General features: G+C 49.3%; 1 protein-coding gene across 9 annotated transcripts in view; it reads right to left on the bottom strand.

The window, feature by feature from the left end:
- AMPD3 (adenosine monophosphate deaminase 3) overlaps positions 1-17,507 on the bottom strand; it is a 56,410-nt gene extending 38,903 nt beyond the window's left edge. Inside the window, exons 1-3 of one of the 9 annotated variants that reach the window (XM_063782807.1) lie at positions 12,412-12,597; positions 11,458-11,616; positions 6,140-6,365 (exon numbers count right to left, since the gene is read on the bottom strand). In XM_063782807.1, coding sequence (XP_063638877.1) covers positions 6,140-6,365; positions 11,458-11,473 — 242 coding nt within the window. In that variant the 5' untranslated portion in view covers positions 11,474-11,616; positions 12,412-12,597. Of the gene's footprint in view, positions 1-3,754; positions 4,072-6,139; positions 6,366-11,457; positions 11,655-12,411; positions 12,799-16,818; positions 17,237-17,423 lie in introns of those variants that run through there. The other 8 variants (XM_009459937.5, XM_009459938.5, XM_063782809.1 and 5 more) reach the window with 8 other exon arrangements.
- Positions 17,508-17,860: the final 353 nt, after the last annotated feature.

Here is a 17,860-nt window from a genome sequence, read left to right as displayed (position 1 = left end):
ATTCTTTTCTTCAAGAATGTTGAATATTGGCCCCCACTCTCTTCTGGCTTGTAGGGTTTCTGCAGAGAGATCTGCTGTTAGTCTGATGGGCTTCTCTTTGTGGGTAGCCTGACCTTTCTCTCTGGCTGCCCTTAACATTTTTTCCTTCATTTCAACCTTGGGGCATCTGACGATTATGTGTCTTGGGGTTGCTCTTCTCGAGGAATATCTTTGTGGTGTTCTCTGTATTTCCTGAATTTGAATGTTGGCTTGTCTTACTAGGTTGGGGAAGTTTTCCTGGATAATATCCTGAAGAGTGTTTTCCTCTTGTTTCCATTCTCCCCGTCACTTTCAGGTACATCCATCAAACGTAGGTTTGGTCTTTGCACATAGTCCCATATTTCTTGGAGGCTTTGTTCATTCCTTTTCGTTTTTTTTCCTCTTATCTTGTCTTCTTATTTTATTTCATAAAGTTGGTCTTCAAACTCTGATATCCTTTCTTCGGTTTGATTGATTCAGCTATTCATACTTGTGAATGCTTCACAATGTTCTTGTGCTGTGTTTTTCAGCTCCATCAAGTCATTTATGTTCTTCTCTAAACTGGTTTTTCTAGTTAGCAATTCATCTATCCTTTTTTCAAGGTTCTTATCTTCCTTGCATTGGGTTAGAACATGTTCCTTTAGCTCAGAGGCGTTTGTTATTACCCACCTTCTGAAGCCTACTTCTGTCAATTGGTCAAACTCATTCTCTGTCCAGTTTTTTTCCCTTGCTGGCAAGGAGTTGTGATCATTTGGAGGAGAAGAGGCATTCTGGTTTTTGGAATTTTCAGCCTTTTTGCACTGGTTTACATCCCCATCTTCGTGGATTTATCTATCTTTGGTCTTTGATGCTGGTGACTTTCGGATGTGGTCTCTGATTAGATGTGCTATTCCTTTTTGTTTGTGAGATTTCCTCCTAACAGTCAGACCCCTCTGCTAGAGTTTGCTGGAGGTCCACTCCAGACCCTGTTTGGCTGGGTGTCACTAGTGGAGGCTGCAGAACAGCAAAGACTGCTGCCTGTTCTTTCCTCTGGAAGCTTCATCCCAGAGGGGCACTTGCCTGATGCCAGCCAGAGCTCTCCTGTATGAGATGCCTGTCGGCCCCTACTGGGAGGTGTCTCCCAGTCAGGATACATGGGGGTTAGGGACCCACTTGAGGAGGCAGTCTCACCCTTAGCAGAGCTTGAACGCTGTGCTGGGAGGACTGCTGGTCTCTTCAGAGCTGTCAGGCAGGGACATTTATGTCTGCTGAAGCTGTGCCCACAGCTGCCCCTTCCCCCAGGTGCTCTGTCCCAGGGAGATGGGGGTTTTATCTATAAGTCCCTGATTGGGGCTGCTGCCTTTTTTTCAGAGATGCCCTGCCCAGAGAGAAGAAATCTAGAGAGGGAGTCTGGCCACAGCGGCTTTGCTGAGCTGCGGTGGGCTCCACCTAGTTTGAACTTCCTGGTGGCTTTGTTTACACTGTGAGGGTAAAACCTCCTACTCAAGCCTCAGCAATGGCCAACGACCCTCCCCCTACGAAGCTTGAGTGTCCCAGATTGATCTCAGACTGCTGCTGTGTTGGCAGTGAGAATATTGAGCCAGTGGATCTTTTTTTTTTTTCCTTTGAGACGGAGTTTTGCTCTTGTCACCCAAGCTCAGTGCAATGGTGCGATCTCAGCTCACTGCAACCTCCTTCTCCTGGGTTCAAGCGATTCTCCTGCCTCAACCTCCCAAGTAACTGGGATTACAGGTGCCCACCACCATGCCCGGCTAATCTTTGTATTTTTAGTAGAGATGAGGTTTCACCATGTTGGCCAGGCTGGTCTTGAACTCCTGACGTCAGGTGATCCACTCGCCCTGGCCTCCCTAAGTGCTGGGATTACAGGCATGAGCCACTGCGCCTGGCCACCAGTGGATCTTAGTTTGCTGGGCTCCATGGGGCTGGGACCTGCCAAGCCAGACCACTTGGCTCCCTGGCTTTAGCCCCGTTTCCAGGGGAGTGAATGATTCTGTCTCGCTGGCGCTCCAGGCGCCACTGGGGTACAGAAAAAAAAAAAAAAAAAAAAACTCCTGCAGCTAGTTCAGTGTCTGCCCGAATGGCCGCCCTGTTTCGTGCTTGAAACCCAGGGCCCTGGTGGTGTAGGCACCGGAGGCAGTCTCCTGGTCTGCAGGTTGCAAGGACCATGGGAAAAGCACAGTATCTGGGCCAGAGTGCACAGTTCCTCAGACTCAGTCCCTCAAGGCTTCCCTTGGGTAAGGAAGATAATTCCCCCATCCCTTGTGCTTCTCAGGTGAGGCAACGCCTCACCTTGCTTTGGCTCACCCTCCATGGGCTGCACCCGCTGTCCAACTAGCCCCAGTGAGATGAACCAGTACCTCAGTTGGAAATGCAGAAATCACCCCCTTCTGCATCGATCTCGCTGGGAGCTGCAGACCGGAGATGTTCCTAACTGGCCATCTTGCCAGCCTTAACTATATCCTAATTTTTTAAAAATCAATTTTTGTCTGGCTTCTTAAAAAAATACATAATTCCTGCATTCTTCCTCAAAGCATGCTGAACATAATTTAAAGTTTTCTCAATGACTCAGGATCATCACTGTATTATCCAGTCATGATCTCAGAGGTGTGTTATCCCTAAACTACTGTGCTTCAAATTCTTGTGCCTGCTTTTCATAATTATTTTGTTTTCTCTCTCACTGTTGACTGTCTAATAACAACAATAACAAAACAGGAACATTAATGGTGCTGCAAGCACTGTGCTAAGGATTTTTTGTGTATTCGCTCATTTCATTCTCACAAGGTATGTCCTTTTATTATTCTCATTTTGCAGTTTAGGAAACCAGCTCAGGCAGTCAAGAGCTTTGACCAAGGCCATTCAGTAGTAAGTGACAGGGCTGCCACTTGAACCCAATAGGTCTGACCCCAGGCTTATAATCACCACACATCACCTCTGTGACCCTGCCTGTAGAAGTCTCTCTCCCTGCTTCTAATTTGCTTCTTTAAATCTGCCATGGGATAAGAAACAATATAGCCAGATTATAGAACTCTGTGTAAAGTAAGAATAAATAGGAGATGGGATGGGAGGTGCCACAGACGAAGAGGGAGCTGGGGAGAGGGTGTCCTCCATGAAAATGTTAACTTTCAAATATTTACATATAAAGGCACCTCTAGTGAGAAGAGAAACTAAAAGACAAAATTGGGTATGCACAGACCCCAGAGGAGGATGCTGGGGCGCCTGACAGTCCAGGGACCAGGCTTTTTTTCAGGAAAGAAGCCGATGGACAGAGCGGGAGCTTTGACCAGTTTCCCTCCATTTCATTTAGAAGCAACAATTACATTCTAGGGAGCAGCACCTAGTGTCATTCCAGGGTCTACAGACCAGGGAACCGAAGACTCCACCCCTACCTGAAGAGGGGATAGCCTTATGGTTGAAGTGTGGGGTCTAGATTCAAAAGATATGGGCTCTAGTTCTTGCTCTGTCATTTACTCACTATGTGTCTTTGTGAAAGTAAATTCAACTTCTCTGAGCCTTCGTTCCCTAATCTGCAAAATCAGAATACTAAGAATATCCATTTGATAAGCTCGATGTGAGAATTAAAGAATGAATCCAACCTACACAGGCCAGTACTTAGTCCATAGTAAGTATTCAGTGGCAGGAGCTGCTATTGTTCCCTGTCTCAGCAGCAGGAAGTCAGAGAAATCACTTATATTTACTCGGGATGCACTGTAACCAGACACTGTCCGAAGCCTTTTACCTGTGGATTCCCTCATTCCTCACAACACCCCATGAAGGTAGCTGTTAGCATCTCCACTTTATAGATGAGGACGAGGCTGAGGCCCAGAGAGGTTTCCTAATTTCCCCAAAGTCACAGAGCATGACAGTGAGTGGCAGAACACAGAGGTCCAAGAAGTTGCAGCCACCCTGGTGTAGTGTCCATGGTGGCAATGGGGAGGCAGGATGTCTTCCTCTGCCAGACATCCACTGCCCACGAACTAAGTTCCACAATGGATCCAGTCCTCAAGGAGCTTCTAGTCAAATGGCGCAGACAGATGCAAACTAAGACACCATAACCTAGGCAAGGACAGAACAAAGTTTTTGGAGAGAAGTTTGCAGGGGAATTTCTGGAAACCACAGAGCACCATTAAGACTTAGAGTAAGAAAGCTTCCATTTTGCCCTGAGTCTGGGCATTGAGAAGAGCACAGTCCCTTCAGCAGATGTCAGGCCCAGTGTCACTCTGTAGTGGAAACTGGTTCCAGAAACTTATTGTTCCTAGTAATAAAAAATGCCAGGATTTCCTTTCCTCTCATTGTTAAGGGTCTCAAATGCTCAATTCATAACACACAGAAGGCCCTGCAGACCATTCACTTGATGAAGTCAGCCCTTCTGTTCCACCCACGGAGTGTGAATGAGGGTCTCTACAGTCATACTCTTCTTGACCCTCCAGGGATGAGCACACTGCTGGGGCTGGGGCCACCCCACCTTATCCAACACAAGGCTGGCACTCAGAGGTTAACCAATGGCACCAGTGACTCCTGCCTTTATGGGCTCACCATCCTTTCAAGGAAGGAAAGCACTGGTCTTATGAGTGGTGAAGCTCTGTTCTTGCCTTTACACCAGTAGTCAACTTTTTACTTCTTTCCAAACGAGTTAAGAAAATGCTGAGCTTCTACACTACCAAGAAAGGAAAAGCCTTGCCTTTAAAACTGAGGCAGTATCTAGTGTGATCACAGACTAGGTCTGAGAGGGCTCAAAGTTCTACCATGTCAACTATTGATGTTTGCAGGGTACCGGGCAGGCAGAAAATCTGATTAAGCCCAGGGTGAGATAAACTGTGAAAGGATGAGGGCTTCTCATTTCACTTAGACTCCAATCCAAACTTCTTATCAGGGAGCACAAGACCAGTCTGATCTGGGCCCCACAAGTCCTCCAGCCCTGGTCACAGCACTTCTTCCTTTAACAGACCTCTAACCACATGGGCCTTCTGGAAGAAACTGGGGGGCCTTTGCCCTAGCTGATTCTTCTATCTGGAAGGCCACATAGCCAGCTTCTTTATACCCTGAAGCATCCGCTAAGATGTCATCTCCTTGGAGAGGCCTTCCCTGACTTCCCAGTCTAAAAAAGGATTTTTTCTCTCTCTTTCCCGGCCTTTCTCTCCCCTAACCCCATCTCATCCTTATTCATCTCTTTCATAGCACTTGCGCTGCTCCTGGGCCTGTTTGCCCTCAGATCCATTCCTCATCCTCTCCTGTGTTTCCCAAGTGTGCCAGCAGGATTCTGGCTAGGTTTGGCCCATGGCAGCCACTGGGAGAACCTGGAAGGTGCAGGAAGGGTCAAACGAGGTATTGCCTGCCTCCATCTCTGCCTTGGGAGGCATCTCTGCAGCTGCCACCTCTTCCCCTTGGCTCCAGTTTCCACTGGAAAGTCCACCACAGTTCCACCTTCCCCAGGGCGACTCCACCTTGGCTCCAGCAACACTACTGCTTTCCTTGTCACTCCTGTCCTGGGTAGTAGCTGCTCCTTACTGTGTCTAATCTCTGAGCCGCCTCTCTCTCCCATGTTTGGTTTCTCAGCTCTCTACCACCTGTGTAACCAATTCCCTGCATTAAAATTCTAATACTTCATTGGTTTCTGATCTTCTAGTTGGACCCTGACTGATACAGCACTTATTATAACTTGTAATTTTTAAGTTAATTTGTCCAGTTACTTAATTATTGTCTAGACCCAGGGGCTCTACCTATCTTGTTCATTATAACATCTCCAGTCCCAGCACAGCACCCAGCAAATAGTAAGCTGTGTTCATTAGTAATGCAAAATGCTTGTCAAGTGATGAGAAGAAATACAATTGCTGTCTCCTAAGAAATCCTCAAATTTCCAAAAAGAAAAGAGAAATGCCATTTGGAAATGGTGTGTATTTTTTCACATCAGCAGCAAAGTGGGTTTTGATCTTTTCAGTGCAACAGAGGCACCGAGACATCCCTCAATAAATAAGAGGTGAGTTAAGTGGTCTTGGTTAAGGAACCAACACAGCTCTAGGGACATACCAGTCCCCATGAGGTGCCTCATATCAGGACACACACCCACAGCCTGCCTGGGTCTGCATGACTCTATGTACACGAAAACCATGCCTTGGGAACAAACCTTTTTGCGGTCTCCACAGACTTCTGCTCTGCCAGCTCCTTCTGCAGCTCCCTCTCCTTGGCTTCCTTTTGCCCGATGGGGCAGTCCTCTGGGACAGTGAACAGGGACAGGGCATCTTTGCTGTCCTCTTCTCGGAGCACTTTAGCAAACACCTTCTCCGCCAGGAGCCGGACTTGCTCATCCACTTCAGAGATGTTCAGCTTGGGAAACTGCCGCGGCATCTCGGCTAGCAAAGAAAGAACAAGCATGAATTGCAGGATGCCCTGAGTCACCAGCACCGGGGAAGAGAAGGCACTGAAGTGAGGGCCAGGCCCACCTGGTACTTGGGGTCAGCTGTCTACTTAGGAATTCCCCAGACCAAACCCAGCATGCCAATTTCAAAATTAGCTCAATAAGTAACTGGATATGAAGCATGTAGGGCCACTTACGTGTCAGGAGAAAGCAAGTGTTCAAAATTCAAAGAATGAACTGTTCAACTAGGGGGGCTTCCATTTTCCCAAACTCAGGGAATCTGCAGCACCTGGCAGCCCTGCCCTCCTGACTTTGTTCCCGTGTTTGAGAAGGGACAAGAGAGAGTTCAGCTCTCCCTCCTCCAGACTATGAGGATACTGTTATAGCTGCAACAATAATCAAACCTCACTCCCCCACTTCACAGAGGCTTTAACAGCTAAGGTCGCACAAGATTACAGCAGAGCCCTGGGAAATCCAAAGCTGCATTCTTCATTACATAAATCAAGGCCTTTTGCTGAAGAGAAAGAATCTGCTATTGCAGTTCCAAACCCTCTGGAACCTCCTAACAAGACACAGCAAATAAAATAAAGGTTTTAGAACACTCTTTACCCAGCTGAAAACTCACTCCCTCAAAGAAGCTTTCTCTATCCACCTCCTCGCATACTGATTCCTTACTAACAGTCACTGGCCTCAACCACCTGCTTTGTTGGTTGGATTTCATTCTTGCTTGCTTGCTTTCTTCATTTCCTTATTTCTTTCCTTTTTTGCAATTACTTATATAGCACTTAATATGTACACTCTGGCCAGGCGCATTGGCTCATGCCTGTAATCCTAGCATTTTGGGAGGCTGAGGCGGGCAGATTACCTGAGGTCAGGGGTTTGAGACCATCCTGGCCAACATGGCAAAACCCCATCTCTACTAAAAATACAAAAAAAATTAGCCAGGCGTGGTGGCAGGCACCTGTAATCCCAGCTGCTCGGGAGGCTGAGGCAAGAGAATTGCTTAAACCTGGGAGGTGAAGGTTGCAATGAGCCAAGATTGAGCCACTTCACTCCAACCTGGGTAACAGAGTGGGACTCTGTCTCAAAAAAAAAAAAAAGTATACTCTGGGGCCGGGTGTGGTGGCTCACGCCTGTAATACCAGCACTTTGGGAGGTCAAGGCGAGAGGACTGCTTGAGCCCAGAAGTTTGAGACCAGCCTGGACAACATGGCAAAACCTCATCCCTAAAAAAGATTTAAAGAATTAGCCAGGTATGGTGATGCATGCCTGTAATCCCAACTGCTAGGGAGGCTGAGGCAGGAGGATCTCTTGAGCCAGGGAGGTTGAGGCTGCAGTGAGTTATGATCGTACTACTGCACTCCAGCCTGGGAGACAGGGTGAGACCTCATCTCAATTTTAAAAATAAAATATATACATATTATATATATATATATATAACATATATATATAAAATATATATTATATATATACATACATATATATACTCTGCAAAGAACTTCATACTTATTAATTCAGTTAATCTTATTATTCCCACTTGACAGATGAGAAAATGAAGGCATAGAGAGCTAACATGCCCAGGGTCACACTTTTAATAAGTCAGCAGAGATTTGTGCTGTTCTCAGCCTTTCTCTCTCATCCCTTTCCTCTCTGATCCTCAGCTCAGGGATCTGAACCCAGGCACCTGGTTCCTGCCTCTGTCCCCTCACCCACCATGCTGGGCTGCTTCTCTTTGTCCATGTATGTGTCCAGGCAGGAGCTCCTCACAGTCCCCAGCGTAACACTTGTGGTATGGATTAATACTGCACCCTTTTCGACAAGCCACCCTCGCTGGGAGCAGCTCTGGAAGAGGAGTTTCCCATCTACCTATGACCACAGTTTCTTTAAAGCTGGTTTAAAGAGGGAAGCGGTTTTGTGGACCAGACAGACAAGAATGGAGGTGAGACAGAGCCCTGCTGCTGTCCAGCAGGGAGAAGTGCAGCTACAGGGGAGGGGAACACACGAGGCCATCTTGGGACAGTCATTCTCCGGCCTCACAATGTTCTCATCTGTGAGATAAAGGGATTGAACTAAGTGGTCTCTAAGGCCTTCTCAGCTCTAAGTGGCATAATTCTAGGTACCAGAGAGATTTCCGGTGCCTGAGGAGGGCTTGCTGCTCTGAGTCTGAGTGGCATGTGGGACTAAGTCATGACACAGACAGGCTAGTAACAGGCAATCAGAGTGAGGTCTGTGGCTCCCTTAACTCTGAGACCCAAGGACCTGCCACTCCCTGATGAGAGGAGTGGGAGGGAGCTGGTGGGGAACAGCCTGTCAACACACAACTGTCTGGGGAGCAGACGTCAAGACAGCGAGGACTGGCCTCTGCAAAAAGGAAGAGGAACAGAGCTGACTGCGGAGATTTCCATGTCTTGATAGCAGAGAAGGGGGAAGCTGGAGGCCATCAAAGGAGGTGACAGGGGAGAGAAAGTCTGGAACAGCACAAAGAACCAGACCCAGGAGGCTCCATCAGGCTGAAACGAAACTGGATCCTCACCTCCCCCCTTATTCCAAGGCCACCAGTCAAGGGCACCATCCCAAAACCTCACATCGCATCTCAGAAGAAGATATCCAACCCAACAGCCTAGGCAAAAGGCCGCAAATGCCATAAAGCACCATACCATTTGACTAAGCAACTTTACTTCTACAAATTTCTTTTAAAAAAAGAATCCTAAGAATGAAAAGCACAAGGATATTTACCTGCATTCTTTACATAAATAGCTTTAAAATGCCTAAATTAGAGCATACTCACTTGAAAAAGATGTTAAGTAATCACAATTATGATTATGAGGATGGTGCAATCACATAAAAAAATAAAAATACAGTAAATGAAAAAATTAATACATAGAACCATACCCATGCTTTATTTACAGTGATAGGAAAATGCATCCCTTTATGGGCAAGACCTGCAAGAGATTCACGCAGTCAAAATGACCAGGTGGCAGGGCTGCCTGTGTGTGAGAGGATATTTTATTTTGATGATGAATGCTATTATAATGCCATTTTTAACAAATACAAAGAGAATAGAAAGAAAATGAGTAGACTTAAGACTCTATGAAAAGAGAGAAAAATAGGAAAACAAATCAAACTTCTTTTTCTGGCAGGTTTTGGCAATTAGGGCTCCCTCCTTAATTGCCGAAGGGAGGGAGGGAGCATCACCATACCTGGCTAATTTTTTTTTTTTTTTTTTTTTTTTTTAGAGATGAGGTTTTGCCATGTTGTCCAGGCAATTTGGGAGGCTGAGGAGGAAGGATCACTTGAGGCTAAGAGTTCAAGATCAGCCTAACCCACACTATTGAGAGGCCAGGCCAAAGGGAGTTTCACCATTCAGACCTATCTCTGTGTTAGCTCCTACCCTGTACAGAAGCCATCCATCACCAGCAGCACCTTCCTACCTCCTTCATGCCCTCAGACACACACAGGCCTGACCCAGACACCCCCAACCAGGCTCCCTTGGCAATGGGTATTTGGGTGGGAGGGAAGTCCTTGATGTCTGAGGGCTCTTATGCCAGATCCTGCCATGTTTGCTCATGAAGCATGCATTTATTCATTGATTGATTGATTTAGAGACAGGGTCTCTGTTGCCCAGGCTGGAGTGCAGTGGCACAATCACAGCTTACTGCAGCCTCGACCTCACAGGCTCTGGTGATTCTCCCACCTCAGCCTCCCGAGTAGCTGGGACCACAGGCACACACCACTACGCCTGGCTAATTTTTGTATTTTTAGTAGAGATGGGGTTTCACCATGTTGGCCAGGCTGGTCTTGAACTCCTGGTCTCAAGTGATCCGCCTGCCTTGGCCTCCCAGGGTCTAGGATTATAGGTGTGAGCCATCATACCGGCGCACAAAGCATTTTTAGCTTGCTCTAAATCAACTAAAAATACGTTTCAGGACACAGCTTTCTATAACATATCTTCCTTTCTCTTTAGCTTAAATCAACCTTTCCCAAACTGGATGCCATAAGAAATTGATACCTGTTGCTGGTAAAACAGGTCCTGTGGTCAGTTATTGGGAGATGCTGCATTCCACAGCCCCTCAACTCACATTCATAAGGCTCATTAAAATCAAGGATCATAGAGTAACGTTAACATACAGAACCCTTTTTGTTTTACAGAACCCATAAAAATCTTCCGCAGAACTACTACCAGTGTCTTAAATAGTTGGTAGATAATTCATTCCAAGACCGGGTGCAGTGGCTCATGCCTATAATCCAAGCAATTTGGGAGGCTGAAGAGGATCGCTTGAGGCCAGGAGTTCGAGATCAGCCTGGTGCAATATGTCAGAACCTCATCTCTACAAAAAATAGAAAAAAAAATAGCCAGGTGTGGTGGTATGCACCTGTAGTCTCAGCTATTTGGAAGGCTGAGTTGGGAGAATTGCTCGAGTCCTGGAGGTGCAGGCTGCAGTGAGCCATGATGGCACCACCGTACTCCAGCCTGGGTGACAGAGCAAGACCTTCTCTCAAAAAAAAAAAAAAGCAAGAAACAACAGCAACCGCAACAAAATAATTAATTCCACATCTTAGTATGGACCAAGTAACCCACTTGGGGTGCTGCAGGCCTTAGCAGCTGCCCCTACATCTGCTGCCTTCTGGATGTCCTTGGCAGACAGCTCCCACCTGCCAACCCATCCCTCCAGAGTGTCTCTCCTCTCAGACCCTCCAGACACCTGCCAGGCCAGGCATGACAAGGAAAGCTCACTCTGCAGATGCCAAGCAGAGCTTCAGCTCCAGCTGCATGTTCACGCCTGGCTTCCAACCCTTTGTCAGCTGAAGCCAGCAGGCTTGGGAGGCTTAGCTGTGAATTCACCAGCATCAGTCAGCCAATGATACAGCTTATCTCACTGTTACATGCAACACGCTCCGATGAACTTGAAGAAGTGTCCCAAAGTTAGAAAGTTCTAAAACACTGCCAGTTTCAACATGCAGTAACTTTTCATGGTGCCACAGTCCCTCCAGAAAGGAAGCCCAGTGCCACTGAAATCCCCTCCTTATACGAAGGAAGCTGGTTCCTACTCTTGCCAGACTCCCCTCGCAGAAGCCCCGACACAGACCTGAGCCTGGCTCCATGACTGGTCCTGAAGATGCCACTCAAGTGATGCACCCGGGTGAGGTGCTGCCTGCCACCCAGGAGGCTCAGCTGAGTCAGTGCGTGCGTGCAGCTGGCTGGGTCCTGTCTGCCGGCTGGAGTAGGAGGTCTCTGTTTTGCATATCTGTGAGCAGCAGTGAGCCAGAGCAGGAAAAGCCTGGGCTGGAAATTCTCTCGTGAATATGAAATATGAGTGGAAAATTTCCAAGAGCCCTGAAGTCCCCAGGTAATCCCAGTTATCCAAAACAAAATGGCTGTGGTATCCTGAATGCAGTGTCCTGGCCCTCTTCACAGCCCTCACAAGAGGAAACTAAAGCAGCGGCTTCCTCTTTACAACAGTAAACTCAGCCGTCCTGCCCAGCTGCAGGAGATAAGCCACAGCCTCCCTCTAACGCCCAGCCTCCTCCTGAAAGCTGAGTAGCAACGAGCGATATCATCACCTTTGCTGCTTCCGTTCTGAACGTGCTTCAGGCCTGGGTCCATTTTATCAAGGGGATTTGTCTCAGGTACAGCCCGACCTGCCTCTTCTCAGAAAGCCCCCCTAAAGCAGCCCTCCCAAGGGCACCCCATAACTGGCAGGGGGAGCTTCAATCCCAGTTGCTAATACAATCCCCTCCATCCCCTCCTCCTCTGAAAGGGAAAGACCATGAACTGCTTCCACCTTTCCCAGGAAAGGACAGAGACTCAGGGAGCAGGAACTGCCTCAGCACAGAGGCAGACAGAGGACAGGGGCAGGCTAGGACGAAAAGCTGACAGCCCCATCCCACTCCTTCCTTTCTTCCCAGAAAGAAGCCCACATCACAGGTGACTGCGAAGCCTGATAAGCTTTACCAGAACCCCCACCCCCATCCACACACACAGAAAAGGAGTACACCCCAACTGACCCACCGGAGCCCACCCCAAACCCTCCCCTGCTTACAGCCGCTCACCGCTCCCACGTGGGCCTCCAGCTCCGAGCGCTGGCTGGACTCTGCCACTCCTCCTGGGGAAGGTGGAGCCTGCCTCAAGTGACCCACAGGAGCAATCCTCTAAAACCAAGCAGGGTTGATTAAAATGGCATCACAGGGTGCAAAACTCTGATCTTCATCTGCCCTTTAGGAGAGTGGGAAGGCTCAGAACAGACACATAGCCTCCCAGTGACTTAGGCAAATCGTGTGGTCCTGGGAAATAACCATGAGCAAAATGGCTATTTCTGTGGTGCTGTTGAAATCCTGGGGAGAAGAGCCCAGGAAGGATGGGTCAGTTGTTTACCGGGAGGCTAGCTGTAACCCTGACTTGGGCCTGAGTCACCTCCGCATGTCCAATCGTGAGGTTGTGTCTTACTGAGCTCACATCATAATTCCTGTGTGCACAGAGCAGTATTACAGGGTTGACACATGATCCTCGGGCTGCTGCTGGGCTTTAGCTACCCAGAGATTACGGCCCACCTGTCCTCACAGCTGTTTCATAAACAGTGCAACCAGCAGGCTACAAGCAACCTAGAGGGAGGGTAATATTTATTCATTAAACAATTAAATGAACTTACAGTATGAGAAAAAAATCCAAGCCCTTAGTACTATTCTGCCAGAAGGAGGGGCAGATGACTTTTTCTGCTAGTGTTTTGGGGAAGGGGGAGGTAGAGTGGGGACTGCAGTGGGAGGATTCCATCCCAAGGATTTAAGTCCGACACGTTCAGGGAATTTTATTCTGCACCTTTAACCGGATCCCAGCTAGCCTTAGTCTAAACAAGCATTTTTCGAAGTGCAGTCTGCAGAACATGAAAGGTCAGAAGGCTTGGAAAACACTGCATCCTGTAGTCCCTTATGGGTATTCATGCACAGTTTCTACTAGCAAATTCAACACCTGAGAAGTCCTGCAGTAAAGAAAGCTGCTTAACTTTGTTTAACCCGACGCACTTATTTGACCATCCTAGAACTGCTGTCATAGGAAAAAAACACCTATTAATATCTTGTGGTATGGGCTTTGGGAAACACCCTCCACCTTGAGTCTTCATTTTCCAACTTAGAGAAAGCTGCCTTCCTGGAGCCCAGTTTACAGGTATGAGACCCATTGCATCGGGTTCAGACAGAAACCAGCAGCAGCTCCACTAAGATGACACAGGTTGTAACAATGGCCAAGGGTCCTGCTGAAGCCAAAAGGAGGGAAGACTCTCCAGAACATGGGCAGTTTAGAAGAAAAATACAGTTCTGTCCCAGAAGAGCAAGCTCTTCTCAGGACCTCACAATTCCACCTTGAGCCTAACTTGTTGCTGCTTCTTGCAGCCAAGATGTCTCTGTGGACTGAAGAGCACTGATCCCAAGCTCAAAGCCTTATTTCCCTTTCGAACAAACATCAAGACAATTTATGATAACCAGATACAGGGCCCGCTTCTCCTGCCCAAGACTAGACTGCATCCCCTTTTATCACTTAAGCACCCCTTACAAACTCTAAAAGACAGGAGAGGATGGAATCAAATTATGTCTCATCAAGAAAGATATCGGCCGGGCATGGTGGCTCATGCCTGTAATCCCAGCACTTTGGGAGCCCGAGGCAGGTGGATCACAAGGTCAGGAGATTGAGACCATCCTAGCCAACATGGTGAAACCCCATCTCTACTAAAACACAAAAAATTAGCTGGGCATGGTGGTGCGCACCTGTAGTCCCACCTACTTGAGAGGCTGAGGCAGGGGAATCACTTGAACCCAGGAGGCAGAAGTTGCAGTGAGCTGACATTGCACCACTGCACTGCACTCCAGCCTGGCAACAGAGCAAGACTTCATCTCAAGAAAAAAAAAAAAGAAAAAGAAAAAGAAAGATATCACTCTCCTCCCCAAAAGCCAGGCATGAGCTTGCATAGAGGGGTTCATTTTTCTTCTCATTTGTGAGGTGTGTGTGACTCACACAAGGAGTTGGACAAAGGGGATTCACTTGCTAAATACCAGCTCCATGACAAATCTCGCCTGTCTCATTCACAGTTGTATCCCCATACCTGAAATATGGTCGACATTCAGCAAGTACTTGTTGAATGAATGAATGCATAAAACAATGAACAAGTGAACTAGCTATTTATAATAGATCAATCCACCTATGGCAATCTCAGGAATGAGTAGAGTGTATGGCTAAAAACGTAGACTCAGGCTGAGTGTGGTGGCTCACGCCTGTAATCCCAGCGCTTTGGGAGGCCGAGGCAGCCAGACCACTTGAGGTCAGGAGTTTTGAAACCAGCCTGGCCAACATGGGGAAACCCCATCTCTACTAAAAACACAAAAATTAGCCTGGCATGGTAGCGGGCGCCTGTAATCCCAGCTACTTGGGAAGCTGAGGCAGGAGAATCGCTTGAACCCAGGAGGTGGAGGTTGCAGTGAGCTGAGATTGTGCCACTGCACTCCAGCCTGGGTGACAGAGTGAGACTCCATTTCAAACAAATAAACAACAACAAAAAAAACTCCAGCTAGACTCCCTGCATTTGAATCCTGTTCCACCACTTAGTTGTATGACCTTGGGCAAGTTAAATAACTTTTCTGTGGCTCAGTTTTATTCCCTATAAAGTGTGGATAATAAAAAGCCAATCTCATAGGTTGCCATGACAATGAGCATAAGTGAAGTGTTTAGACTGGTACCTGGCATAGAGTATGTGTTTTATAAGCATTATCTGCCAACATCATTGTCATCATCATTATGATATCAGATACGAGAGAGAAGAACTAGGAAAATGAACATGAAGTTTTATCTAGACACTGAATCCTTTTATTCAACCTTATTTATTGAGCACCACCATGTGCCTGGCACTCTCCCAAGTTTCTATTACCTGGGTGCAGGAAGAAGGAAAACATATTTAAATGTGAAGCCAGATCAGGAGGAGGAACATCCTTCTCCCCTATGAATGGTACTTCTCGGTGACTGTACACAGCCAGGACTCCAGCCATGAGCTCATCCTCCCATGCCCCAGTCAGTTCCTTACAAATCAAAAGCCCAAAGCAATTGTCTGTTGTCCTAGATATGCAACCAGCATACAGAAGAACTAAGAGATTATTATACTTGGTGGAAGAATCATGGAGGCCAATGGGCAGCTTTAGGGGAGAAAGGGTATCTCCCTGTTAACCCGAAGGCTACATGTTATCTGCCCATGACATTTTCAAGACCTGAGACAGATTTTGAGGCCATTTGAAGAGTGATCCAGTCAGTGTAGAGGCAAAACAACAACAACAACAACAAAAAACCTCATCTCTCAAAGAGCTTCTTGACCTAGCTGAGAGCTAGGAGAACCTTAGAAGACTGAGGCTGAGCTAAGGATGGGACTGAGAGGTCAAAGAGTCTCCCAGCCACCACCTATGCAAGTGTCATTATTCCTAGAGAGGGCAGCCCCATACCATCATCTTCAGAGCAAGCCAGGCCCCATGAAGCTGCAGCCAGGCCAGGCCAACTACCCCAGACCTGCTGTCAACACTCCTAGAGGTGTGAAGTGACAGAGGCTCTGTCTGCCTGGCTCAATGGCTCCACTAACACTCGGCCTTAGTGCTGCACAGCCAGGGAAAGAATTTCTCCTCTGCAGGTTCCAGCTGCAGGCAGCTTTTCCATGAAGATGGCCAAATGTTGGTCACTGCATCCTGAGGGAAAGCCAACAGGGGCTCAAGACCATGCTAAAATCCCTCCTTGTGCTGCCTGCTTTCACCCAGCTCCTTTGCTGATGTGTCGCCATCAAGCTTTCAGCCACATACAGTTTGGGGAAATGATACCCTAGTTAGCAAGCCTCTCCTACTCCAAGGCCTCTCAAAACTCTCCCCAGGGACCTCTGCCAGCCTACAACAGCCATTAGCAGCTCTGCTGGCAAAGCAGCTACCAGAAGATCAAGGGCAGAAAGCAGACTGCCAGAGCCCAAGGCTGTACACCTCCCTTGCCGGGAGAGAGCCAAAGAGGTAAGGATGAAGGCCTCAAACGACCTCATCACCCTATCATCCAGTGCATCCCTCGCCTCCAGGTAGAAGTCCACCTCAGCTGTCCACATCCAGCCAGTCCTCAAGCACCTAGAAACTTTGCCCAGGGTGGCAAGTCCCAGGTCCCTTAATTTCTCTAAACCTTGCGATTCCATTCTAGGCCGCCAGGGAATCGGGATGCTGCCCGCTCACCTGAGGCCGCTGGGGCTCGGGCCACCGCAGAGGCAGGGGTAGGGACAGGGACAGGAACAGGGGACAGGGCAAGGGATCGGACCGGAGTCAGCGCCACCGCCTCTGCGAGCAGGGAAGGCGGAAGCCGCGGTTCAGACCCCAGGACGCTGCTGATTCCCGCCTGGGCCGCAGGGTCCGCGGGGCTGGCCCAAGGTCAGCAGCGCAGCCTCGCGCGCACTCACCGGGTTCGGACGACAGGGCCATGCCGCCGGCCGAAAGGGACGGCCGCAGGGCTGGAGCAAAGGGGACGCGCTGGGCAGAGCGGAGCGGGGCTGCCGGGCACTGAGGCCAGCCGGGGCCAGGGCCCGGCCAGGCCGCGCCCCGCAGCAGGCGCGGGGGCCGGGCGTTCAGAGGGCGCAGCGCTGCGGATCCCCGGCCAGGAGGGCCCCGCGGGGAGGAGGGAGGGCCGCCTCAGCAGGGAGGAAGCCGGCCAGCCGCGTGCAGCCCCCGTCGGTGCCCTACCTGGGCGCGGAGCGGAGCAGAGAGAGCCGAGAGGCTACCTGAAGCGCCCGGGCCGCGCCGCCAACGGGAAACTTGAGAGCAGCAGGGGCGCGGCGGCCGCCAGGGCCCTTGGCCGGAAGCACCCGCCGCCTCCTGGGCTCCGCGGGGCCCGCGCCGCAGCCCGGAGCAGATGCCTGCCGGGCTCCCCAGACCTCAACTGCGCTGGCCCCGCCGGGCTTCCACACCGCTCCCCGTGCCGCCCGGGCTTGCCCGACGTCCTCCCCTCCCCGCACAACTTTTCCCAGGGCGAGACTCTGGGGGTCTCGGCCCCGCACAGGTGACTTACTCCCTGTAGTTGCAGCAACCCGCAAGCATTGGTTTCTTCCAGGCGTCCTTCTGGTCACTTGGACACACACACACACACACACACACACACACACACACACACACTCCCTCGCCAACCGTCCACTCTTCCAGGCGTCCTTCTGGTCACTTGGATCACCTACACACACACACACACACCCCACGTGCACACGCTCCCTCTCCAACCCTCCTCGCTCTGCCTTCACCCGCCCCTCAAAGTCCTGAATGACCTCCTAGTTGCCAAAGCCACTGGGTGCCGTGCAGCCTCCCTCGCTCACCTCTTCCTGGCATCTGAGCCTGCTGACCACGTCTTCCTTCCTGAAACGCCTGGAGTGCAGTTTCCAGAGTTGGCACCCGCGGCCCCCAGATTTTTCACATACCTGGGTACCCAGGTACCCAGATTTTTCACATACCTGGGTA

The sequence above is a fragment of the Pan troglodytes genome, chromosome 9 (assembly GCF_028858775.2).
Source record: "Pan troglodytes isolate AG18354 chromosome 9, NHGRI_mPanTro3-v2.0_pri, whole genome shotgun sequence".
Lineage (NCBI taxonomy): Eukaryota > Metazoa > Chordata > Mammalia > Primates > Hominidae > Pan > Pan troglodytes.
Note: the sequence above shows the minus strand (reverse complement) of the source record. Positions and strands in the feature narration are given on the sequence as shown.